The sequence below is a fragment of the Podarcis filfolensis genome, assembly GCF_964270895.1.
Source record: "Podarcis filfolensis genome assembly, chromosome: 5".
In the NCBI taxonomy this organism is placed as follows: Eukaryota; Metazoa; Chordata; class Lepidosauria; order Squamata; family Lacertidae; genus Podarcis; species Podarcis filfolensis.
In genome coordinates, this window is record NC_139608.1 from 16,711,315 (window position 1) to 16,738,146 (window position 26,832).

A 26,832-nucleotide genomic window follows, 5' to 3' on the forward strand; every position below is an offset into this window, starting at 1 on the left:
GCATATAAGCCATAATAGTAACCAAGGAGACCTAATAAGTACCACACTTATGATCCCTAAACTTCAGGTTTGTTCTAGGCATTACGCCTTTAAATTCATGCTTTATATGTATAGATGGAATTATTTTTGTGTCACGGTGTACCAATTAAATGCATAATTTCTTTATGAAAAGATATTTTAGTTCCACCTCCACAGTGAATGCTATAAAGCTAAAAATATGGGAATTGTCCTCTTAGGAAATTTTGCTAGTCTTGAGGAAATTCTTTTGCTAGTCTTAAGGAAATTTTGCTAGTCTTAAGGGAATTATTTTAAATTCTTACAAAAAATCCCTACTGATGTATTACCAAGCAACACCCACCAAACTGGTCTGAAATTTCATTTCAACTCCCCCCAAAATATATTTTTCCAAATATATTCATTTTGATTACACCAGCAAACAAACATAATACATAAATATAGCCTATCGAAAGCGATATTAAAATGGACAGAGGTAAGAGCTGATTGACAGTGTAGCAGACTCCAGTGAGAGGTGGTGGACTTTCCTACCTTGGCTGGATGGCCATCTGTCATGTATGATCTAGCTTAGATCCCTGCATTGCAGAGGGTTGGACTAGATGACCCTTGGGTTCCAACTCTACAATTCTGAGATTCTATGCTATTGTTCTTATTTTATCTTAATTTGCATCCTGGCCAATTAGAGAAACAGCTAGACACAAATGACAGTCTCTTTCTGCACAGGTAAAATCAGGAACCTCGTGGCTAGTGGAGACCTTGGTCCCTTGACTAGACTTTTGCTGGTGAATGCCCTTTTCTTCAAAGGGGACTGGAAGCAGACGTTCAAAGCAGAGGACACCAGTCTGATGCCTTTCACTAAAAGTGACGGTTCCGTGACTGAGATACTGATGATGCACCTTCAGCTCACGGCAAAGCTTGGTAATTTAGACATCCCACTTGGTTTCACATGCATATACAGTGGTACCTCGGGTTACAGACGCTTCAGGTTACAGACGCTTCAGGTTACAGACTCCGCTAACCCAGAAATAGTACCTTGGGTTAAGAACTTTGCTTCAGGATGAGAACAGAAATCGCGTGGCGGCAGCGGGAGGCCCCATTAGCTAAAGTGGTGCTTCAGGTTAAGAACAGTTTCAGGTTAAGAACGGACCTCCGGAACGAATTAAGTTCTTAACCCGAGGTACCACTGTATATGAGTTTGTATGAATGGATGTGTAGATCAGTCCATTTCTGCTCCGGGTCGATTTCTCATGTGTTTATGTCTAAGTCTGTTCCATATCATTTCCTCACCATGGTGTGATTCTTAAAAACAACAACCAATCTGTACAAAAATAATATCTAAACTCCTACTTAACTATGTATTTTAACACAAAATATGTATTCAATATCCTTTTATCCTAAAATAGACATTTTATAAATGCATTCTGGTACGCTTTTGGCGACAAGAATTGCATCACAAAATTTTAGAGAAGTGCATAATTTGAAGGTTAATTATATTCCAATCTGTTTATCAGATCAGCCAATAACCGTATTTGTCAGTCTATAAGACACCCAAATTTGGGCACTCAAATTTAAGAAAATGGGGGGAGATGGCACAGAGTTGTGAGCTTTTTTTGGGGGGGGGAGGATTACCCAGGGTTTTTTAAGCTTTTTTTAGAGGGGATTGCTGAAAATCGCTCACCCGCACACATTGCGAAATCCGCCTCCTCTCTGTCCCATTGCCAGCAGAAGCTGCCAATCGCCCTCCCGCCCATTGACGCAGCAACCAATAACACACACAATAGCCGCTGACAGCCACGGCAGCAACCAATCAAACATCCACCCTATGCACTACCCATGAATAAGACGACCCCCACTTTGTAGCATGATTTTTAAGCAAAAAAAATAGTCTTATACATGGAAAAGACAGTAGGTTCTGTTGAACTCTGAGCCTACTCGCATCAGGACCACAAGTTCCTGTGTGCTTATCTACCTGTTGCCCAAAGCTACCATTATTACAGTCACTCAGGGCTTTTTTCCCCCAGGGGGAACTTGCAGGAACTTTGTTCCAGCATCCCTCAGGTGGGCGCCATTGCCATTCTAAGAGAATGAGGGAGGTGTTCATGGTGAGTTCATGGTGAGCTCTCTCTCTCTCTCTCTCTTTTTTAGAAAAATAGCACTGCAGTTAATTATTGAATATGTCCTGTGACAAGTATCACAATCTATCCTGCGCCATTTTAAAACTTCCTTTCTTCGTTTCTTTTCTAATTGTTAATGTCGTTTCTTTTAATCTTCTGGTGGCAGTGCACTGCATACTGTGAACCACAGCACAGACGTGTTGGTATGACAGTGCCGTTTTAAATGTGTGGTGTTTCGGAGGCGATTTCCCCCCACGAAATGCAGACACTTTCAAAGAGAAGTGGCAAAGCAGATCAATGGACGCTTTTCTCAAAATTGCGAAGTAGCAATAGTGACATTCCAATTAAATCATGCGCATGTACAAGACAAATAATTTCCACATCTCAAGATCTCTGCTCGTTATTTCTGTCTCTTTCTCTGAATCTAACCTGATGTGTTAAATTAATCATGGACGGAGCATGTCAAACTCTTTCCCTTCCAAATGAAGGACTCATGTAGGATTTCAGTTTATTAGTGAGTTTGATCCTGCCTTATAAGGCAGTAGGGGGCCTTGAACCAGGGACTCTGGCAACCGGGTGGCTGAGGTGCCCATGCTTTAACTTGCTGCACCATTGTGGTAGCTTATCAGGAGAAGCAGCTGCCTCCATGCCATTACTGCAGATGGCCAAAGGCAGTTATCAATTCAGCTGTGGTCAAGTGACTCAAGGAACCAATAAGGTTCCACTTGGTTTTATAAAGCTGTTGACTGTTCTCAGTGGTGGAGGAAGGGGTGTGTGGTGGGGGCGGACCCCCCCTGGGTGTTATCCCTGAGGGGGAGTTGACGTTTGGCTTGTGGTAGGCTTGGGAGTCACAGGCGTGCGCGGCACTGTTGCCCCACGCTCCTGGCTAGAGGAGGCAGGCAGGGGACAGGACGGGAAGGAGGCAAGCGAGCAAACAACAGAGGGGGGTGGGAAGGGGAGAGGAAGGAAACAGGATCGGTGGGTGTGCCTTTCATTCTGCCTGGAAGATGAGCGCCTACAGCTCCACCCCGGCTGCAGGGCACGTGCCGCTCCGTGCACCTGAGTGGCTATCCAGTGCCTGGGAGGGCGCCCTCAGCCCCCTGGGAGCACGCCCCTCCCCCCTCAGGAGCATGCCCACCCTGGGCAGCACGGGCATATGCTCCACCACTGACTGTTCTGCCTCCTCACTCTCTAAAAATTGATACTCAGAAGTGCTCTGGCTACCTCACTTTACAGAGATGTCTAAAATACATGCAAAATTGGAACCTGATGGCTTGGCAGAGCATCTCTTACATAATTTAAGATGCAACACAGAGATAGGTGTGAACACTAGTGTTGCATATGCAAAATTAACCCTGAGTTAAAGAATGCAGAGTCAGTGCGGTGACCTATTGTCTTGTCTTCAGGCCATGGTGGAAGGTGGACAGATGGGACCTGATGCCAGCCAGGGGATCCCAGGCTGACTCAGCCCTATCCCCTCCCTGGGGGGAGGGATGAAGCTCAGTGGTAGAGCGTCCTGTCCCGGCTGGCTGTGCCCTGGCACTTGCAAAGCATCCTGAGCCCTGGAGGAGGAAGGAGAAGAAGAGCCCTGGAGGCCAGCCAAAAGCGGAGCAGCTTCCCCACGGAGCCAGTGGCAGAGCTAGCCGCTTGGGCACTCAAAACAGTGCACATGTCGTGCACCCAGGGGTGGAGTGTGCCAACCAGGGCAACAATCGGTGCAGCGATCGGTGCCCATTGGGGGCGACTGGGGTGGCAATCAGCTTCCAGGAGCATGACTGGTGCGGTGATTGGCGCCCGGGGGGGGGGTGCCACAGCTATCCACCCAGGGGGGCTTTTATCATCCCCCATAGAGATGACACCAGGGGTGGGCCGCCTCCCCGCCCCTCTTCCTATGCTCCGGGCAGCACCTGCAGGTCTTCTGCCTGTGTATTTGACAGCCAAATGGAGGCTGGCTCAGCTGGCATAGCTGAGTGGAGGGATGCCTCCATTCAACCCAAACCAGCCATAGTCTATTGTAAGGGAGGATTGGATTGCTCTGTAAATCTTCACCGTGGTCTAATGAATAGTCTGAAGCCTCTGGGATCCTCTTTCATTTGCTCTTGTTTTGCCACCTCTCTCCTATTACAGTCCAGTAATTAAGACTTTTGCACATTTTCTATTCTTTGTTTTAGGTCATTTCTCTGACCATAATGTGAGCTACCAAGTCTTGGAGCTGCCGTACAAAGGAGAGGAATTCAGTTTCGTGCTGATCCTCCCAGCAGAAGATGTGCCTATAGAAGAGGTCGAGAAACTCATTACAGTCCAGCTGATGAAAAGCTGGTTTGCTGAGATGGAAGAGGACGAGGACGTAGAAATCAGCCTTCCCAGGTATGTAATGACCTCTGTGACGATCTGGTCTTCCTCGTTATCCCTTTTGGTCCTAAATCCTTCTTGTGGAAGAGTTTGTGGAATTAAGACACTGAAAAGGGGAAACTGATTTACTGACCTGGGAGCTTTGCAGTTATTTAAGCTAATGGCAGTTTGTGCTTACTAATTTCTCTAGCGAATTTAAATGAAATTAGGGCCTATTAAGAGCTGACAGGTACAAAATGTCTATTCCTCCAAGAAGCACAATGAAGCTGGTAATGGTACCATGTGCTTTTACTGCCTTGATCCAGAGATGGCACCCCAAATGTAGAGGGCTTCCAGTTCCCATCAACAGCCAATGGTCAGGGATTATAGGATGTATAGTCCAACGACATCTAGAGGCCCAAAGGGTCCCATTCCTGCTTTAATCCCTTTTTTCTTGTACTTACTGTCCCAACTGTGTTTATTTTTAAATGTTAGCATGTGTTGCTAGTGTCTTGGTGGACTGCATTGCTGACTGAGTCCTTCGAGTCCTGTATAGCTCATAATAAACTGGAGGAGGGCTTGGTTGTTTGTTAGGAAACCTGAACAGGAACACTCAAATTAAGGGCTGAGAATAGGCTGCAAGACCTGCTGGTTCCATAATACGTGCAACCTGAAGTTTAAAATAGCCTGGTGCAAAATAAATGAACCAGTAGGTGGGAAAGAGTCTTCTGCAGTGTGTAAAAATTGAGGGCTCAGGGAGCTCAGATAGTGATCGTTTCTGGAGTGCTGAACAGAAACATGAGCACCCTTGTATTTTCACCTGCAAAGAGTTGTGGGTGAGTGAAGGGGAGAAGATAATCTGGGAAAGCAGAACAAATGAAGTAGTGCCTGTTAATAGAGCCAATTCATCTTTAAAATATGGGTAAAGAGGAACCAAGGGCATGCTAGTAAAAGATACAAACTTAGATCCAATCCATAATTTAAGCAGAAAAACCAAGTAAAATAATTACTACAATTACTATACCCCAACCACTCTTATTACAATCAGGATGATTTATTACTGTATATCCCTCATAATACATCCAATGAAACTGTCAAAATGCGCCTGTCATAGCCTTCATATAATATCTATAAAGAAAAATTCAAAATCTATCCGGTGTAGTAAATCTTCTTCCATCACATCTCCACTTGCACGGGAGTAAACCCAATTGGCCTTAATGGAATTACTCCTGCGTAGTCACATATAGTGTTGCATTGTCACACTGCCAGAGCCAAACCTCATTAAAATGCCATAAAAGGCTTCTTAGATATATATTTATATTTCCCCCACAAATTAAAATGCTTCTCCTTATCTCTCATCTTGCAAAGCATGTATAGGCTCATCAAGGACATTGTCTGTCTGAGCATCGCAGAGATAAATGCAGACTCCTTACTTACCATTGTACAGTGGTACCTCTAGTTGTGTTCCGCTCTTGTTATGGACTTTCAGCTTACGAACGCGGCAAATGCGGAAGTGTTTACATCTGGGTTCACCCTGCGCACATGCGCAGAAGTGATCGGCACGCTTCACGCATGTGCAGAAGTGATCTTCGCACTTCATACATGCACAGAAGCGCTCGATCATGCCACACACATGCTCTAGTTGTGGATTTTTCGGGGTGCAAACGGCACCCCGAAATGGATTAAGTTCACAACTAGAGGTACCACTGTATCTGCAACAACACCCTCCTCACCAAAGAGACCTTGGATCCAACTTACAACAGAAGCAGTAAAACACCCTCCCCTCCAATAGGGATCAATATTTGGGAAGTTTTTAAGATCCCTTCTCATCAATTGGTTTTGGAGAGGGCTAAGACTCCATCCCTCTTCCTCTATCACCAACTTCGAAACCCCATTGCCATAGATGCTCCTCACATCTAGGATTGGCAAAGGGAGGCCAGATGGAACTGCTTCACAGGGAGGGATATTCCAGGGCCCACCATATTCTGACTCTCCAGCTTGAATGAAACTGAGACACAAAGAAAGAAAATTATCCGTGGTGGACCAAGGATACCTTAATGCTTTTTTGCACAGCCCAATTCCATACCTTTGTAGAGGTTGTTCCATTAGGGTGAATGTGTCCCATCACCTTTAGTATTTCTTCAGCAGGTCCCTGTCATCTTTCTTATGTCCAGATCAGGGGGCAGCAATGTCTGTCAGCTTCCTCCTCCTTAATTTCTGTGTTGCCCATGTAGAACTCAGCTGGGAGGTGGGCTGGGTCAAAATTAGAATTAGTTGGCTCTGCCTCTCATTGACTTGGGCTCCAGCTATTACTGGTGTCTCTGCCTTGCACCTAGCTGGTTCTAACAGGAATCAGCCAACACTGATTCTATATGTTCACTTCCTACAGGTTTAAAATAGAGCAAATGGTGGACTTGAAAGAGATTATCCAGCCTCTCAACGTTACTGAGATTTTTAATAATGGCTGTGACCTTTCTGGAATAACAGGTGCTTTGATTTATTATGCTGATGGTTGCTGCTGCGAACATTTTATCTGTGTTTTCGGTCCTTATTGTCTGCTGTAATCATGTACTTTTAACAAAGTGTGTTTCAGTATTTCGTTCAAGGACAAAGGAACACCCTGCTTTTTAAACATACAGGTTTTAAAACTATATAAAACGAGTGAGGGGTTATTATTCTGTGACAGAACCCTTGCTTATCTCACCCCAGATTTCAAGCAAAGGCATGAAAAGGAACGATGTTCAGAACAGAATTGCCACATGGTTTTTTTTACCTCAGAGGGAAGCACATGTGAAACGTGGTCTTTCCTTAGGAGAAACAGCTAAGGAATTTTGAAGGCGGGCACAAGAGGTTTGTTAAAAGTAGCCAGTTTTGTTGCAAATGTTCATGTCCCTCTTTTTTAAGGAAACAACAACAGCACACAAATCACTTAAAGTGAAATTCAAGGACAATGAGGAAGTTCCTTCTCAGCAGAAGGCATGTTCAAGGAATAAGGTGTTAGCAAAGGCAGCCAGGAAACTGTTGCTTATCTCTCAGGGCCAAACTAGATGGCGGGATACAAACTATGTCACTTGCTGCTGTGTTGTTGTTTTTTTAAAATAATGTCAATTTATCTCTCCACCCCACATCACCCATTTATTGGGACCATGCAGACATTTAAAATGCTCTCCTTACCCACTGCGTACTTGACAAAAATCCACACACACATGCCTGCCTTTAGTCTCTGAGGGGAATTTCCTAATAGCACCAGAGACTGCCATTACTCTCTGAGAGAAACGTCTGGAGTCTAATAGCAGCTGTGGTAGCAGCGGTGGGATTTTTGTTGGCTACTGTATAGCAGTGGAAGATGTCGGGAACTGCTCACCACTGTCCCACATGGGGAAGTGAGTAACTGCAGAATACACACCTCGAGGAAGCGCTTTCCTTGGCCTATACCTTGCAAGGTTGACTGGACTACTAGTCATGAAGGCTGCATGCTACCTCCAGGAACTGAGGTTCTGAATACTGGTAACTGGGTAATAATAGCAGGAGATAAGTTGTGATCACTCTTTTGGCATCTGGTTGGCCGCGTTGCAGACAGGATGGCTGCATAAGACTCGTCTTTTGCTCTGAACAATCCCATGTGATTTCCCTCCCTTCTCTATAGGCAGGGTTGAGATTAATAATGACACATGCATCATATATGAACTCTTTATCATTCATGTCCCCTCTCAGATTCTGCTGATGTCCACATTTCTAAAGCCATTCAAAAAGTCTGTTTTGAGCTGCATGAAGATGGGAGTGAAGCAGCAGCATCTGCCGGTAATGACATGACAGAGATCTTAGTCGATCTATCAGGACGAATGTTACGTGACCAGATCTAGGCTACCATATTTGGATGGGATGGGCTGATGTTAGGTGCCCAAAAGGTCAAAGGGTTGTACTTTTTAAACTGTGTATGCACTTGTGGGCAATAATACTCATGGGAAATAATTTGTTGTTGTTGTTGTTTAGTCGTTTAATCATGTCTGACTCTTCATGACCCCATGGACCAGAGCACGCCAGGCACTCCTGTCTTCCACTGCCTCCCGCAGTTTGGTCAAACTCATGCTGGTAGCCTCGAGAACACTACCCAACCATCTCGTCCTCTGCCATCCCCTTCTCCTTGTGCCCTCCATCTTTCCCAACATCAGGGTCTTTTCCAGCGAGTCTTCTCTTCTCATGAGGTGGTCAAAATATTGGAGTCTCAGCTTCAGGATCTGTCCTTCCAGTGAGCACTCAGGGCTGATTTCCTTCAGAATGGATAGGTTTGATCTTCTTGCAGTCCATGGGACTCTCAAGAGTCTCCTCCAGCACCATAATTCAAAAGCATCAATTCTTCGGTGATCAGCCTTCTTTATGGTCCAGCTCTCACTTCCATACATCACTACTGGGAAAACCATAGCTTTTACTATACAGACCTTTGTTGGCAAGGTGATGTCTCTGTTTTTTAAGATGATGTCTAGGTTTGTCACTGCTTTTCTCCCAAGAAGCAGGCGTCTTTTAATTTCGTGGCTGTTGTCACCATCTGCAGTGAACATGGAGCCCAAGAAAGTAAAATCTCTCACTGCCTCCTAATGGCACATGCTAAATGTTTGCTGGTTGGCACAAGACTTCCAACCTATGGAATGAAGTTGCATGTCAGGGTAAGGACAGGGGAGCCCTGGGAGATGAAGAGACAAATGCTCTACAGCAGGCATGGCAAACCTTTCCTCTTTCTGACATTTCTAGACTACAAATACCATCATCCATACACCTTGGCCATGGTGGCTGTGGTGAATGGGAACTGGAGTTTGAGCTGCATATGAACAAGCATAGGTTGCTATTAATTAATTCAATTTATATACTACCCTTGATCCAGGGATCACAGGGTGGTTTTCAATATAAAATGCACACAAACATATAACATAGTTACTACAAGCAAACCCCACCCCACCCCCACAGTTTAAAATGCCATAGATTGACAAATTAAACAAAGGCCTGGGAGAAGATGAATGTTTTTACCTGGCACTTAAAGATATGTAATGAAGGTGCCTAGTGGGCCTCCCTTTGGAGAGCATTTCACAAGCTCGGGGCCACCACAGAAAAGCCCCTGCTCCCCAGCCCTAGACTCCAAGCATGTTTTATGTGGCTCACTAATGTGCAGCTGAAGAAGAAGGTCCTTTAGAGACTGGAGATACATTATACAAGCACCAGTTCAGGTCTGGAGCTTGTTGGAGTTTGCTGGGCTTCACTGGGGCAAGAAAACAAAGGATGCAGTAGAGGGCATGGTCCTAATTCAAGAGGAGATGTTGAACTGTTGTTATTCTGTTAGCCCTCTGGTTTTCCTTTGGTTAACTTATAATTTAGGCAGAACGCATTTGCCCCCAAAGCACGAGGGTCTAAAAAGTCAAGACCCAGAGGAGCCATTTGTTGGTGGCATCAATAATTAATGACTTTGTAGCCTTCCAGACACATCGGAATATATTTAGTGCTTCTCAGCAGTCTAGAGCGATGCAAAAGATGCCGCCTGAATTTCTATGATCTGAAGGCTGCAGTCCTAGAACTTACACTCATTTGGGAGTCAGCCACGTGGCTCTGTCTTCCAAGGTTCTTCCTGTTTAAGGGCTGAATTCACTGGAAGTTCTTCTGCAGACATCTCTCAAGAATGCAATGGCCAATGGAGCACAATCTAATGTGAAGTTCATTGTTGTTCAATGGGCAAGTACTTTAAATGAACATGCGTCAGACTATGGCTGGGCTGATGCTTATATGCCTATGGGAGAGAAAAGTTGCTGTATTCTTTTGAGCTCATGCATATGCATCCTAAATGGCCGTTCCTACGATCTCCCCTTAGCAATGCATTTTTCCAGTTAAGTGATGTTTATAAAAATTCACAGGGTAAAGGCATATATTAGTGAAAGCACCATACAAACATTGATGTCAGGAGAAATTGCTTTGCAAAATATGTATATTAGGCAAAATTGCTCACAAATGTGTGTATAAAGAGAATTGCACACTAAAATGTGGGTGGATTTTCACGAGGACTTAAAAACACACACCATAAACTGTGTGCAAATTTGGAGAACTGTACTTAAGACTGGAAAACCGAAGAACTGAGAGAAACCAAAACTGACAGATTTGCCTATCCCTAATGACATTTATATTTCACCTTTCCCCAAAGAGCTCAATATAGTGATGTACACGATTTTCTCCCTCTCCATCTGATCCTTGCAACAACCCCTTTCTGTTTAGGGTTTATGCACACTTTCTTTTGGTCCCATGGCTTTCTCCTGGGGAAAAATGCTCTTTAGCACCCAATTGGAACAAACAGTAGTTCTGTTTTTTTCTGGATTGATGTTTGCTCCAATTTAGCACTAAGGAGTTTTCTGGATTGATGTTTGCTCCAATTTAGCACTAAGGAGTTTTCTGCGGGAAAAGAGCGGGGCATGGGGGAAACCGCTCAGACCCATGCCTAGAAAGCGGAAGCAAAACAACACTTGAGCATGTGCTGTCTAGGCATGAGACAAGAAGAAGTGAGCCCTTGGTTTCACAGGTTAGGCTGAGAGATGAGGACTGACCCAAGGTCATCTAGTGAACTTCATTGCTGAGTGGCAGTTTGAACCTGGTATTCTGGGTCATATGGCAGACTGGCTTACATGATCTGGACCTCTTCTGCAAGCCCAATTTTTCTCACAGTTAGAAGAAGTACGGATCAAAGGCTTGAATGCCTGTGGTGCTCAGGAAACCCTGGACAGGAGTGTGCCCGCTTTGCTGACCGTTTTGTATGCCATATTTGTATGCAAGTGGTACAGTATATAACGTCACTTTGCAAATGATTACCTTCACTTAAGCAAGGGTGTTAATAAGAATCTGAACAAAAGCTGATATTTAGTTTAATGGCATAGTTCCCTACCATCATAGTGCCTTCTGCTAAAAAGTAAAAGAAAAGAGGGAAAAGGCAAATGTATTTTCAGATTTAAACCACTCTTCTAAAGCACATTTTGCAGTTTATGTGGCCCATTTTAAACTTTCAGTTTGACAAATGCCTGCAGGGAAGGTAATAACTATAGTTAAAAGTGAATATAGTCACAAATATGTCCTTCAAATGAGTTTCAAAATGGAGAGCCGTATCTTGAGATTTCAACTTCTTCAACTCAATGCATCTCTAGCAGGTTATTATCCTTGATAGCTTTTGAGAAATCCCTAAAGAAAATGCCATATTATAAAACAACGGTGTGGTGTATAAGAATTTCCCAGTAATGGCTCAATTGCCTTTTGATGATTTGTAACTATAAAGCGGCAGAGCGGGTGGGGGAGAATGTTGTAACTCATTTTCCACTTGCAAAGATTTTGCTCAGAACGGTAGGTGATCCGAAAAGTGAAAAGCATTTAACAGGATTTAACAATTGCTTCTCTTCTTCTGAGTCATATTTTGGAGGCTTAACTGATGGCACATGGTGGTTTGATCTCTTACAGGAAATCTTCTTTTTTTACTAAAAAGGTATAAGGAATATTGTTAATCCGTGACACATTCAGCTATGTTAATACATAGGCATCAGTGTCCCCTTGGCCATGAAACTGATCTACAGTTCATGGCGGCTGAGCGAAGTAGGTTATAAAATATTATGCTTTTTCTACTGGAATATCCCATCGGTTGATAAGACAGGAGGGAGCTTTGCAGATGATTTAGCTAAGAAAATTCTATAGGCTGTAGCTCAGGGGCAGAGCAACTGCTTTGCATTCAGAAGGTCCCATGTTTGATCTCCAACACTCCCAGGTAGGGAGTGCAATACATTCATTTGTCCATCCCATGCCTGGAAGGGAAAGCAATCTAGTGAATGTGATTGGTATTTGAAATTCATGTCTCTTTCATAGTAAAAGTAAAGGGACCCCTGACCATTATTTTTTTTTTTTTAAGTTCTTTTTATTAAGTTTCAGTTACAGCATAAAAGAAAGAAAAACAAAAAACAAAAAACACAAAAGACAAGACAACAATTTTAAAAAGAAACAAGGAGAACAAGAAGACAAGAAAAAAAAATATCCGCATCTAACACCAAAAAGCAACAATCTCTGTACAGTTCTATCTCTTATTCATTAAGATTTTATATAATTAGATATTTATGTCTTTCTTCTACTCCCCTATTGACCTCCTTCCCTCCCGATTTCGGACTTCTTGATAAAATTTTCCATTTTCTGCAGCTAGTATTTGTTAACGATTTGCACATCATAAGTTTCATAACAGACCTGCTATAGTTTTTAGGTTTCTATGGTTTCCTTCAATGTACGCCATAAATTTATTCCAATCACTAATAAACTTTGTATTTTTTTGGTTTCTAATTTTTTGCGTCATTTTTGCTAATTCAACATATTCGAATAATCTTGTTTGCCATTCTCTAACCGTTGGTATATTTGTACTTTTCCAGTTCTGTGCAATTAATATTCTGGCCGCTGTTGTCGAATACTGGAATAAAATCCTATCTTCCCTTTTAATTTCATCCCCAATTATACCTAGTAAAAAGGCCTCCGGTCTCTTAGGAAAAGTATATTTAAATATTTTTTTTAACTCATTATAAATCAAGTCCCAGAATTTCTTCATTTCCTCGCAAGTCCACCACATATGGTAGAAATTGCCTTCTTTGATTTTGCACTTCCAGCAGGCCTTATTTCCTGTTTTATACATTTTTCCTAATTTTGCTGGTGTGATATACCACCTATATATCATCTTCTCCAGATTTTCTCTAAGGGTAACACTTGCCGTAAATTTTATTCCATTATTCCACAATCTCGACCATTTTTCATAATCTATATTGTATCCCAAATCCATTGACCATTTTGTCATAACCTCCTTTATTTCCTCGTCTTTGGTGTCCCATTCCAATAGTATATCATACATTCTAGATAATAATTTGGTTTTACCTTCAATTATTTCTATCTGAAATTTGGATTTTTTTTCACTTATCCCTACTTTTTTATCTTCCATCCACATTGAGTTTATTTGATGATATTGTAGCCAGCCTGTTAATTTTTCTTTCAAGTCCTCATATGTTCTTAATTTCCAGCCGCTTTCTGATCTTATTAGTAGGTCTTCGTACATTAATCTTTTTCCTTCCATATTTGTTTTCTTAATTATTAAAATGTCCATTGGCGACAACCACCAAGGTGTTTTCCATTCTAGGAGTTTTTTATTTTTCTCCCAAACTTCATATAGTGGTCCTCTAATGATGTGGCTTGAAAACCCCTTATGTACCTTTTCTTTATTTGACCATAAGTAGGCATGCCAGCCGAACCTATTGTTGAATCCTTCTAGGTCTAATAAGTCAGTATTTTCCAAAGTTATCCACTCTTTGATCCAACAAAGGCAGGCGGCCTCGAAATATAATTTCAAATTTGGGACCGAGAATCCCCCCCTTTCTTTTCGATCTGTAAGCAATTTAAATCTAATTCTCGGTCTTTTCCCTTGCCATGGGACCCCTGACCATTAGGTCCAGTCATGGCCGACTCTGGGGTTGCGGCGCTCATCTCGCTTTATTGGCCGAGGGAGCCGGCGTACAGCTTCCAGGTCATGCGGCCAGCATGACTAAGCCGCTTCTGGCAAACCAGAGCAGCGCACGGAAACGCCGTTTACCTTCCCGCCGGAGTGGTACCTATTTATCTACTTGCACTTTGACATGCTTTCGAACTGCTGGGTTGGCAGGAGCAGGGATCGAGCAACTGGAGCTCACCCTGTCACAGGGATTCAAACCGCCCAGGACCTCCATACACGCTGCCCAGGATTGCACCCTGGAGAGGTCACAGTTTGACTTCACCGCTGGATGCACACTCCATCAGACAGACGGATGGCAACAATATCTCTTCCCATCATCTTTGACCACTGGGCATCCTAGCTAGGAATGATGGGAACTGTAATCCAACACATTTGGAAACCCAAAGTTGAGAAAGACTGCTTTAGGCTCTCTTTTCCTTTCTGGACAGCTCACGTTTTATAAGAAATGACGCATGTTTCGGGAATTATCCTTATCTATAAAATACAGAGCCCTAGCACCGTAAAATTCTATGGGACACATAAAAAATCATAGCCCTCCCTAAATTATCACTTGGGTTTGTAAGTCCATGACTTAAGCCCTATATTTCTCATTTGTTCTCTGGTGTTTAAGGGCAAAAGCACGACTCTCTCTATTGATTAGCTACAAAGCCTTGATTTGCTCTTTGATTCCAACGCTTCCCTTGTTGTTGTATGGGCCACGTCACTGCTTCTGAAAACAACAACACAGCAGGTACCCACCCCTTCCTGCGTGCTCTCTTGCCTACAAGTCCAGGTCATGCTCCCAGACTACTGCAGGGATATTTCTTCTCTCTGGCCTCTGCTTGCTGTGCCTCTCATCTCTAACCAGAACACCACTGCCATTCACTTTTCATCGCCCTGATATGTGGCTCTTCAAATCCCTACTTTGATTCCTACTACTTCTAGCACAAAATTCCACTTTAAGACTCAGGATGGTTGAAACTGTCAGTTTTGATTTCTTTTCATTTTTCATTTTTCTAGTGTTCAGGTCTTCACATTTCTGCATCACTTTGCTTTTTTATATATATAAACATTCTCATCCCTATTTTAGTGTGAATCTCTCCTAATATAAACATTTTGTATGCAAATTTCTCGAATAGGCACATTTTTTTACAAGTAGTTTCCCCTAATACAATGCATATTTGTATGTTATTTTCACTAATATGTGCATGTTGAGAGCCGGTGTGGTGTAGTGGTTAAGAGCGGTGGACTCGTAATCTGGTGAACTGGGTTCGCTTCCCCGCTCCTCCACATGCAGCTGCTGCGTGACCTTGGGCTAGTCACACTTCTCTGAAGTCTCTCAGCCCCACTCACCTCACAGAGTGTTTATTGTGGGGGAAGAAGGGGAAGGAGATTGTTAGCTGCTTTGAGACTCCTTAAGGGGAGGGAAAGGCAGGATATCAAGGCCAAACTCTCCCTCTTCTTCTTCTTGTGCCCATTGCTTGACTGGAGACTTTGCATTACAAAATTCAGAGAAGTGCAAATTTCATGGGATGGCTCAGTTTCAGAGTCATCCCTGCCAATAGATGTGAAGTTGGCAGGGAATTGATGCGTGTGAGAGAAAGAGAGGGGAAGAAAACCACTTCTAGGTTGTGGCACCTGGTCCATGGAGCAGAATCCCAAGATTATTCTTCCTGGCTCCTTCTTTGCTTGCTTTAAAGCATACAGCAAGCCCACAACTTACACACATTTAATTTGTGGGCATTCAGCTTTATGTGCTTGGCAAAAATTAAAAATGAATTTAAAAAAGGGGGTAGGCATCTGGTTAAAAAGACTCTGATTTTGGCTTTAGGAGTGATCCCTGGAACTTAACCCATGTTTTATGTCAGCATGGATTTGGTTAGTTAAGGACTTATACTATCGCTGTTCCTTGGTGCTGTGGTCTAAACCACTGAGCTTCTTGGACTTGCTGATCAGAAGGTCGGCGGTTTGAATCCATGTACCCCATAATGGGGTGAGCTCCCGTTGCTCTGTCCCAGCTCCTGCCAACCTAGCAGTTCGAAAGCATACCAGTGCAAGTAGACAAATAGGTACAGCTGTGGTGGGAAGGTAAACGGCATTTCCGTGCACTCTGGCTTCCGTCACAGTGTTCCGTTATGCCAGAAGCGGTTTAGTCATGCTGGCCACATGACCCAGAAAGCTGACTGTGGACAAACGCCGGCTCCCTCTACCTGAAAGCGAGATAAGCGCTGCACCCCATAGTTACCTTTGACTGGACTTAAGCATCCAAGGGTCCTTTATCTTTTACCTTGTTCCTTGTTGGGATTTAGGGCTACTATTTCAGTGTTGCTATACATCACCGCTGTTATTTTTGGATTGTATATATTTTAGGATGCAATCCTTTACCCACTGACAGAGTAAGCACTGCTGAACTCAAAGGGACTTACTTCTGAGTAGCCATGACAGAGCTAATAATTGAGGCTGTTACTGTATCTTTTAATTTGAAAAACACTTCCTTTTGTCTGACCCTTGTGCTTGTTTTTGCCTTTGTAAAAAATATACTGCAGGCATGCATTTGACAGCAATCATGAGCCTGTCCCACAAGCAGGTTGTGGCAAACCGACCATTCCTCTTTATCCTGAGACATAACTCGACAGGTAAATGGATAAGCAATGTATTTATTGTTACATTTGATTCAATGTATTGTTGTTTATTAGAGGGTTGGTTGGTAAGGGTTTGGAAGTTAAAGACCATTGTCCTAAACCACTTCTCAGCAGGTGAAGACATTAGCTTTTTCCAGACCTTCTCCTCTGATATGATTACCATTGCGTGAGGGGGGAGAATGGGTCTGCAGTCCGTCTCTGTATGCCTATCAATGTGTTTGTGTGTGTGTAGTTCTGTCTGTCTGTCTGAACAGTGCTCTTGTGTTCAGGTTCTGCTTTCAGGTTTCATCTGTGAGAACAGGACTCAGGATTAGATAGGCCATAGCTCTTATTATGCTCACACGGGCTCCTCTCAGAATTTAGAGCCCTGATTATGTCTGTTGGGTCAGAACCCAACAGCTGTGGAAGAAACGGGATTGGTTTAGGTGACCAATGAATTTTCTGACCCTCCTGATTTTCTTATGAGTTTTGTTTGTTTCCATTCCCAGCTGGAGAGAGGAGTTTAATTGGCAGTGCCAGTGTGGAACTATGGTTAAGTCACCTCAGGGCTGTTTCACACATTATGAAGCCACAAACCAGGCGACTCACTGAATATACACTTGATAGGAAGCTGCAGCCAGCAAATCCTAGCTCCTTGACCTTTATGATACACATTTTTGAGGCATTCATCTTTTACAGGTTTAGGCTTTTGAAGAAGGTTTGAAGAGTCCCTCAGTAAGGGAGTTTACCCAGACCCTAGGGCAAAGGCATCACCAATATGGCACTGGCAACTATAGGTGCACATGTGCCCTTGGACCCACAGGATCCCATCCTGTCCTCAAGATGAAGTTTTGCAGTGTGTTCTGGGTGGCTGGGTATGTGTGCAATACCCAAAAAAGTTCCCCCTAAATTGCAAATATTCCCACAGGCCCAACAAGATTGGCAGCTCTTTCCACAGAATCAACTACTCCAGGCAATCCTGTCATAGAAGTTACAGGAAGTAAGGAGGAATAGGCTGTTAAACCGCTACAATATCTATTACTGTTTCTTGTAAAAGCTGTAGAAATGCCCATTACTATTTTATGATCTTGGCTAAAACCAAACTGTCTAAATTTACCTGCTGCTTTAAATTGAGGATTAGGAAATGGGGCAGCTCATTTTCAGGAAATAACAGTGGCTGAATGCAAAAGAGAAATCACTGTTATTTTAAGCAATTACACAATCAGTACTTTTGTCCCTGGACCCCACTGTAACTAAGCCTAAGTAGGTGCCACTGAAATAATTGTATTTTTTTCCCTCCTGTTCACCCCTCCCATCATTTCCTTCCCTCTCCTCTGCTGTTTTCCCGACTGTGTGTTTTTTATATTGCAAACCACTTGGGGCAGAGACTTGTTCTTTGAAATCTGTCACAAACACTGATATATTAATGATGATAATAAATAATAGCAATTTCTAAAAACTACTGTCTTATGTGACATGATTTCACATCCAGCCTGGGACCAAGATTATCTGACTCCATTTAAGGGCTGGCTGCAGGTGTGGGGGTTTTTGCCGGGTGGTGGGGGCTTGTAAAAACTGCCCATTCGTGGGTTAGTTGCTACATCGGGGATGGGCAACCTGCCCCCTACATTGCTGGACTACAAATCCCATCATCTCTTGCCATTGGCATGGGCTGATGGGGAACTGGAGTCCAACAACACTTGGAGGGCCAAAGGCTCCCCACCCCTGCCCTATATCACTCCCCAAAAAACAGAAGCTGTGGGTCTCTGAACAGACCCTGCATCCAGACAGCTGCCATGGGAACATTATCCATAGGAAAATATAGGGGAGAAAATCCATTCTTTATTGGCTCCATAACATTTAACAACCTGTTCTTAGTAAGGTGTGAGAGTTTGGGGGATTTGCATTACTGTTTTATGCTCCCTGCTGAAATCAAACTGTCTCAAAGTAACCCGCTGCTTTAAATTGAGGATTAGGATGAGTGGCAGCTCATTTTCAGGAAATAATAGTGACTGCAATAAAGAAGGGAAATTACTGTTATTTTTAGCAATTACACAATCAGTATTTTTTTTTTTTTCTGTTACGGCAACTTTCGCATTGAATTACTGATAATTTGTCATCGCGATGGCAGACAGGCTTTATCAAAGCTCTTGGTAACCTTGCCGCAACGGAATTAGAGCCTTGGGAATCACGGTGGTGTCTAAACTCTAATTTGGCATGTAAAAATGAAACGTATTTAAAATTGTAGCCTCCAAATGGTGGTGAGAGCAGGATAGCCTCACCAGCAAAAGAAGCATTTTAGCTTGATTACCTTCCTGTGAGGTACCAATCAATCTATCTATACCCTACCTTTCCTCTAAGGGGTTCAAGGTAGCGTAAATGCCCCTCCCCTTCCAATTTTATCCTCACAACAACCCTGTGAGGGTGCTTATGGGCTAAGAAGCAGTGACTGGACCAATGTCAGCCAGTGAGCTTCCTGGCCAATCAGGGATTCGGTCTCTCAGGTCTGAAGCTCTAACCACTACACCGCACTTCCAACCTCCTACATCAGTGCTGGATCCAGGTGTCTTTTTGAGATGGTGGGGCTTTGTGCAAGATGCCCATAGTGGGCCTTCCCTCTGCGTGTGTTCCCCTCCTCTTTGTCCCTTCTGCCCATTTGCTTGTCTTCGTCCTCTGCTCTCAGTCCATAACAGCTGAGCTTGAGGCAACTGGAAGATGCGTCTCCATATATATATTTTTGCTCTTGTTGCTGCTTGCACGCTGAGAGAGGGCACATCAACAAGCAGTGAAGGATCTGGGCTTGTAAGCGTCCATCCTTGACACCAGCCCTGCTCCTTCTGAGGACTTTTAATCTGTAAGCAGACTGTCTTTTTAAGGTTTAAAAGACCCAAGGGGCAGGTTAAGGCTTGAGCCAGAAAACATGTGGCTTTGCAAAGTCTCTGTGGCTCAAGGATCGGTGAGTCCATATGTGGGAAGACCTGATATTCCTGCAGCCAGGGTGTGCCCATCTTGAGGAGATGGATTACAGCAATCAAGTACTGTATACATTTTGTGAAACAAAACAAAACAATAAATAGAATTGCATAGATCTGAACAACGACAACAAAAAGGGATGGAAAATAAAATAAAGTGAGTCAAAAACAGTCTGCTTTGAAAGGCATGGGTGGGTAGGGGTCCTGGTCCTTCAATGCTAGGAGCAAACTCAAGTCTCCCTTGGCAACTGCTTCAATTAATAAATACAAATCCTTCTAGGTCTGTCTTGCGCAAAACTCCCCAGGGTATTTTAATTTTTTGGACAGCTCTGAGTTGCCCCACAAATAGAACACTGGCAGCAGCCAGGAGAGGAAAGGGGGGGGGAATTCGAGCTGAAAAAAGAAGAAAAGCGTTGTGTGTTTTATACAACTTGTGATACTGCAAACTCTTTTCACATGCACATTGTGCGCAGAGAGGACACCGGATCTAATGAGGGGAAAGGGCCACAGGAGGGACTCAAAGCTGCATTCTGTTTGTAGGATAAATACCTTAATTGTCTTACTTGCATATATCTCCTAAGAGAATTCTAGGGATCTTAAGAGGTAATAATAATAATTTTTATTTATACCCCGCCCTCACCAGCCAAGGCTGGGCTCAGGGCGGCTAACAAGCAATAATAAAAACAAATTGAATGAATACAACTTAAAAAACAAGATTAAAATAAAACATTAAAATATTGAAACATTAAAATATTAAAATGCAGCCTCATCACAGGAGGAGAAGGAAAAAGAAAGAGAGGGAGGGAATCAAATTGGCTCCAAGCCAAAGGCCAGGCGGAACAACTCTGTCTTACAGGCCCTGCGGAAAGAAATCAGATCCTGCAGGGCCCTGGTCTCATGAGACAGAGCGTTCCACCAGGCTGGAGCCAGTGTTGAAAAGGCCCTGGTAAGACCTTAGCTTCCTTCAAATTCTGCTTGCATTATTTGGGTTAACCTGAGGCTGAAGTGAACTGAAAAGGAAGAGGCAGAGCCCCTGAATAAATCAGGAGTAAGACCATTATTACAGCCTAGTCATTGGCGCAGGATAGAAATGCATTTTTAAAAAACAATGCACAATAAGATTTTTTTTTAAAAAAATAAATCTAGTGTTGACTATACTCCCAAAAGATGTCACCTTTGTCAGGTATGCCAAAACATTTCTTTGACATGTGCTGAGGAAACATTGCAGAAGTATTAAAATGGAAAATAGCTTCATTATCTTACACCGCAATCCCACACTCAGCTGTAAGTTCTGTTTAACTCTAAAAAGGACTTGCTCCCAAGTAACTGCACATAGGATCACAGTCTTTTGGGCGAAGGCTGAAAATACCGTAAAGCATGATCACGTCTTGCTTGTGCAATTCCAACCTTGCATGGTTGAAAGTCGGTTGGTTGAAATCCTGCAACTTAATTGCACACAAGGTGGAGAGCTTAAAAGCTCCTTCTGAGTCACACCTCTGTGTCACACCTTAGTTACACCCTGTTTGGATTACAGTAGATCAGAATTGTTGTAATTGGATCAATCAAGATCAGGGAAGCAGGAAGAAATAAAAACTGTGTACCCTGAAATTCAACACATGGGAAGTCACTCAAAATGGTTTAATTTGGTATTTGAGTAATTAGCCTTCTAATTGTATTGTAATTTGGTATTGTGATACCAATTTTTTATTGACTTTTGGCTTTTATTGGATTATGGAAATTGAAAATTAATAAAAATATTATATGGATTACAGTAATGCATTCTGCATGGATCTGCCTTTGAAAAGCGCACTCAGAAACTTTGACCTGCTCAAAGAGCTGCAGCCAGAGTGTTGATCGGAACTGGTCATAGGGAGCAAACGACTCTCTTGCTACAACAGCTCCACTAGCTACCTGTCTGTTTCTGAGCACAATTCAAAGCACAGCTTAGGTCCAAGCTATCTAGACCTCTCTCCCTGGGGAAGCTAAACTGGCTCCCTCCTTGTCCTTCTGCTGGCAAGTGAAGACTTTGTTGTTCCAACAGGCCTTTGGGAATTGACTGCTTTTAATCAAAGGGCTGGTGCCATGCTGTTTTTATTTTAATTATCTGTACGTTTTAAATAGATGTTATATATGTTATATATTTTTAATTCCATCAATGTTTAATTATATTTTAATGACTGATTTTGCTGTTTTTAGCAGTTCTTGTTTTTATCTGTGAGCTGCCGTGAACCCCATCAGGGAAGGAGGTGGGGTGTAAATAAACATATATTGATAATAATTATAAGGCAGGCACCATCAGGTAAACAACTATCCCTCAGTCTTAGCCCTTCCACCTGTGACAAACCAATAACAATTCAGGGCTGTTGCAATGACCATGGGTTGTGTCCAGTGCTACACTTACTCAGAGTAGAGCCATTGAAGTCAATGGACATATGGCCAACTTAGGTCCATTCATTTTAGTGCAGCTACTCTGAGGAAAACTTAGTTGGATAAAACCCAATGAACATGCAGTGCTTGGAGCCATTGAGAAAAGTGCAGCATAAGTACTCATGACTGATTGTGAGATGCTGTGATTTTTATTTGTTACAAGTGGTTTTGCACGTACGCAACCCGCAGCGGTGCGTCTGCGCATGCGCAAAGCGCAATTTAGCACTTCTGCGCATGCGCGACCCCCCAAACCCGGAAGTAAACCATTCTGGTACTTCCGGGTTTTGGCAGGTCCGTAATCTGAAAAAACGCAACCTGAAGTGTCTGTAACCCAAGGTATGACTGTTAAAGGACACATTCTACTCGTGTAAAAACACACTGAATCTCGGACTGTCCATGGGCCAGATTTAGAAGGTGATTGGTCCAGATCCGGCCCCCAGGTCTTAGTTTTGTCTACCCATGCACTTGAAGGTCAGGTTAGAAATGTCCAGATAAACATAATGAAAATGAAATTATTGCAATTATTTGAAAGTTCCCATCTGAATAACTTTTTCTCTGCCTTCCACTCAGGGTCCATTGTATTTATGGGGAAGCTGGCCAATCCTGACATGCAGCCACAAAAGAGAAGAGACAGAGACTCCCTTTAAAAAGTAATAAGAATCACACTAAGGTCACATGTGCTTTGAGGGGGAGATGGAAGTGTGGTTTCTTTTAATGCTGTTGCCTGCTGAATAGTCTCTCTGCACCTCATATAGCAAGGTTGAATAAACCATTTCTGCATGTACTGTTCGTTTCTAGCTTCTCTGTAAATTATTTTATGTACTTTGGATGCTCTCAAGTACTCCAGGTAATTATAGAAGATTCGTAAAGTGGATATTTGAAAGGAATGATGTGCACTTCAAGAAGCAGCTATATACAAGAGAACGTATTGTTTCTGATCTAAACCATAAAAGGAAAAAGAGAAAAACAATTCTCATGCATTTCTAAGTTCTCATGGAAATTTTCAAATGGCAAGCTTTTCCGTTTTGATTGCACCTTGACAGTTATTGCTTCAGCCTACATGCTGCTCTCCTTTGCTAGCAAACGGGTAAGAAATAAAAACAAAATCCTTCAATCCATTGGCGATGACGAGATAAACAAAAAGGAGATTTTGAAAAAGAATATACTGTTACTATTTCTGCATTTTTTAAAAAAACCAAGAAAGCAAAGTATATGTGGATTTTGAATCCATTCTACAAAACTTTTCTTTTCGCTGCCTTTTATAACTGCAGGGTCTATTTTCCTTCAGCTTTCTTGGGCTGGGACCATGTTTGAAGAAGCTCTGGAAAATAATTGACACTCAGGCCTGCCTAGCAATACCATGGTTTATCTTGCCAAAGTAATATTACAAAAGGGTGGGTGATGGGGCTTGGATGAACAACATGATTTGATTTTTTTTACCTGGAGGTTAGCAGAGCATAGACAACAGAAGGCTATCTCTGTCCAGTTGGGCCACCTGCCAACGGTGATGGAAGACATTCTGGACCACCAATACCGCCTGAGCCTTAAGTGACAGCCATGGATCCTCTAAGCTGCATACCTGCTCCTTCAGAGAGAGTAACCCCATCAAGAGCAGGCAACCTGACATCCATGTGGTCTAGGGAACCACGTAACACATATTGTCCTAGTCTTATCTGGATCAAGCCTCAGCTTGTTGGCTCTTGTCCAGTGCACTACAGAGGCAAGATGACATTCCAGCACATCCACTGCCACACTGGCAGATGTTGCATTTGAGGCAAGCAGTGTTGCTCACACCTGTACTAAGAAGGGAAGCAGCAGGTGAAGTACCTGCAGCCGCCGCCATCTTTCTTTCCCCAGGATGCTCCTGGATCCCAGAGGTAGAGTAATGCAGACAGCCAGGTGCTTCTCACGACTTCTCAGTCCCTAAACAAGTTTATTTTTTATTTTTTAAAGGAGATGTTGCTGTTAGCCTGTGGGTCCTAGCATTTCCCCTGCCATACCAGATGTTGGCGCTGGGCCTGAGAGCAAAAGATTCTACCCAAATGCCTGCTACTCTCTCACCTTCCCCCTTTTCTCTCAGTCTAATAACTGCAAGTGGGTGATTTGGTGCTTTCTCTGACAAGCTGTTGCTTCCTCCGCTCGCACTGAAATACAACGGTGTCTAATAAATAAGATTTAATTGATTTGACTGATAATTGCATTGCTGCATCATTTACACATTTTATTATTCTAGTCTCAGTGGTTTTTTTTTTTTAAAGGGCTGCACACATGCTCAACTAATGCACGATGAAGCAGCAGGATCTATATTCTGCATAAGACGCTACCCAGTTTTTAAAGTACAGTGGTACCTCGGGTTAAGTACTTAATTCGTTCCGGAGGTCCGTACTTAACCTGAAACTGTTCTTAACCTGAAGCACCACTTTAGCTAATGGGGCCTCCTGCTGCTGCCACGCCGCCGGAGCACGATTTCTGTTCTCATGCTGAAGCAAAGTTCTTAACCTGAGGCACTATTTCTGGGTTAGCGGAGTCTGTAACCTGAAGCGTATGTAATCCGAAGCACCACTGTATGTTTCCCCTTATAGCTGGCTGTTTGTTAACACAGCCAAGTTTGAAGCAGGCATGATCCCAAGCTGTGTACAAATCGCTCTCCAGAGAGCACAGGTCATCACAAGTCCAGGCAGATATGACCTGTTTCTTCTTTGGGTCTGACTTCTTAAAGCGCTGTGCTGTGCTACACAGCCTCTTTCATTTTGGCATGGCATGGCAGTATCTAAACTTTCTGAGCAGGCAGCCAAGTTGTGGTTATCAGCATATCCCCCCAAGATAATCTGCTAAACAGTCATCAGCAGCAATAACGTGGACAATGTGATTCTAGCAACAGTGCACCGTCTGCAGTTCTGTGCTCTTCCGTAATGATTTTATGTATACATAAAATCCAAAATTCTTGGGGAACCAGAGACATTTCTCTGATATCCGTTGCACTGAATCAGCAGCAGCAGCTGCTAGCAATGTCCATTAACACTTCTTTATATATTAACGTTTAATCATGGAAAGCATCATTCGCTGGAGGATGCTAATGGGGGAAATTTATTTATAGTATATTCTCTTTATTCAAAGATACTCAGGCCTTATGCTGACTGGGTCTGTCCATGGCTATGATATAATAGATAGGAAACTGCAAACCTTCCAAGTGTCCTTATTTTCCAGGGATAGTCCTGGATTTACAGAAGCTATCCCAGTTTCTGATTTGATCCTGGAATGTCCCGCTTTTCCTTAGGATGTCCCTATTTTCATTGGAGAAATGTCGGAGAGTATGGAGTTATCTGACACACACACACACCGAGCCATCTGGAGGTAGCCTTGTATAGGCAGGTTTTTAAATGTTTAATGTTTTATTATGTTTTTATATATGTTGGAAGCCACCCAAAGTGGCTGGGGCAACCCAGTCAGATGGGTGGGGTATAAATAGTAAAAAATAATATTATGGAATAGGACATCCCCTATTTTCATCGGAGAAATGTTGGAGGGTATGAAACGGAAGTTTGGGAACTATAAGTCACAACTGTACAGTGGTACCTCGGGTTAAGAACTTAATTTGTTCTGGAGGTCCTTTCTTAACTTGAAACCGTTCTTAGCCTGAAGCACCACTTTAGCTAATGGGGCCTCGCGCTGCCACCGCACAATTTCTGTTCTCATCCTGAAGCAAAGTTCTTAACCCGAGGTACTATTTCTGGGTCTGTAACCTGAAGCATCTGTAACCTGAGGTACCACTGTACCATACATTTAAAGGACTGTTGTGCCACCTTAACAGTCATGGCGTCCACCAAAGAATCTTGGGAACTGTCGTTTGTTAAGAGTTATTAGGAGACCCCAGTTGCCTTCATAGAGCTGCAATTCCCAGAGTTCCCTGGGAAGTGGGGTTGATTGTTCAACCACTGTGTGAACCACTGCAGTTGCCAGGATTCTTTGAGCGAAGCCATGGTCCTTAAAGTGGTATAATGGTGCTTTCAATGCATGGTTACCCGTTGCCTTGCAGGACATATTGTGAAGAAGAAAAGGCTACACAAATCTGGAGCGGAGTCCCTAGCAGTGTTGGATGGTGTCTTCTGGCGACTCCTGCAGCCAAGTTGGTGCCATTGTTCCTTTGGATCACATCAGCGAGGCCAAGAGGTTGTTGTTTTGGCAGCCCAGGACCTCCATTCACACTACTCAGGCTGGCACCCCAAAGATGTCACTTTGGTGCTAAAAACAACACAGGAGGCAGCAGTTACGAACTACTGGTCTGCAGCCCACAGCAGGTGCCAGACCTCTCTAGTGGCTTGGCCTTGCCCCCAGAGGCACACTGCATTGCCTTTCGAGACAGACAGATGCCAACATACATGGCGTGGATGTGGCCATAGAGACCAAATCCCTCTCCAGCCATTCTTAAAAGCTAACCATGGAGAAATACAATGCTGACTGCATTGATCCCACACCCTTGAACGTTGCCTGCAGAGCTTCTGAGGGAGACTTGTAAGTGCAACTGGGAAACCTGGTAAAAGTGCTTAGAAACCTGCTTGTGGAAGGGGCTAGCCAGGGCCTGTTTTCCCAAATGCTACACATATATTAAAAGACAAGACAATCCCTGCTTTACAGGTTCACAATCTCAGAAACATAATACATAACATGTGTTGCCATTGTTCAGGGGATTAACACATAATCTTGACACTTAGTTTTAAAAAATGGTATGTATGTGCATGCGTGTGTGTGTGTGTGTGTGTATAGTTTGTTTTTATCAGTGTTTTTAATAGCTTTTTCAGGCTGTTTATTGTGAACTGCTCAGAGGTGTT

At 43.2% G+C, this 26,832-nt stretch overlaps 1 protein-coding gene across 2 annotated transcripts in view; it reads left to right on the forward strand.

Moving 5' to 3' along the window:
- The window catches only part of SERPINI2 (serpin family I member 2), a 40,061-nt gene extending 17,308 nt beyond the window's left edge, over window positions 1–22,753 (forward strand). For both annotated transcript variants that reach the window (XM_083613445.1, XM_083613446.1), the window contains exons 4-9: window positions 739–933; window positions 4,301–4,496; window positions 6,850–6,947; window positions 8,175–8,261; window positions 16,530–16,619; window positions 22,574–22,753. In XM_083613445.1, coding sequence (XP_083469571.1) covers window positions 739–933; window positions 4,301–4,496; window positions 6,850–6,947; window positions 8,175–8,261; window positions 16,530–16,619; window positions 22,574–22,650 — 743 coding nt within the window. In that variant the 3' untranslated portion in view covers window positions 22,651–22,753. The remainder of the gene's footprint in view (window positions 1–738; window positions 934–4,300; window positions 4,497–6,849; window positions 6,948–8,174; window positions 8,262–16,529; window positions 16,620–22,573) is intronic.
- Window positions 22,754–26,832: the final 4,079 nt, after the last annotated feature.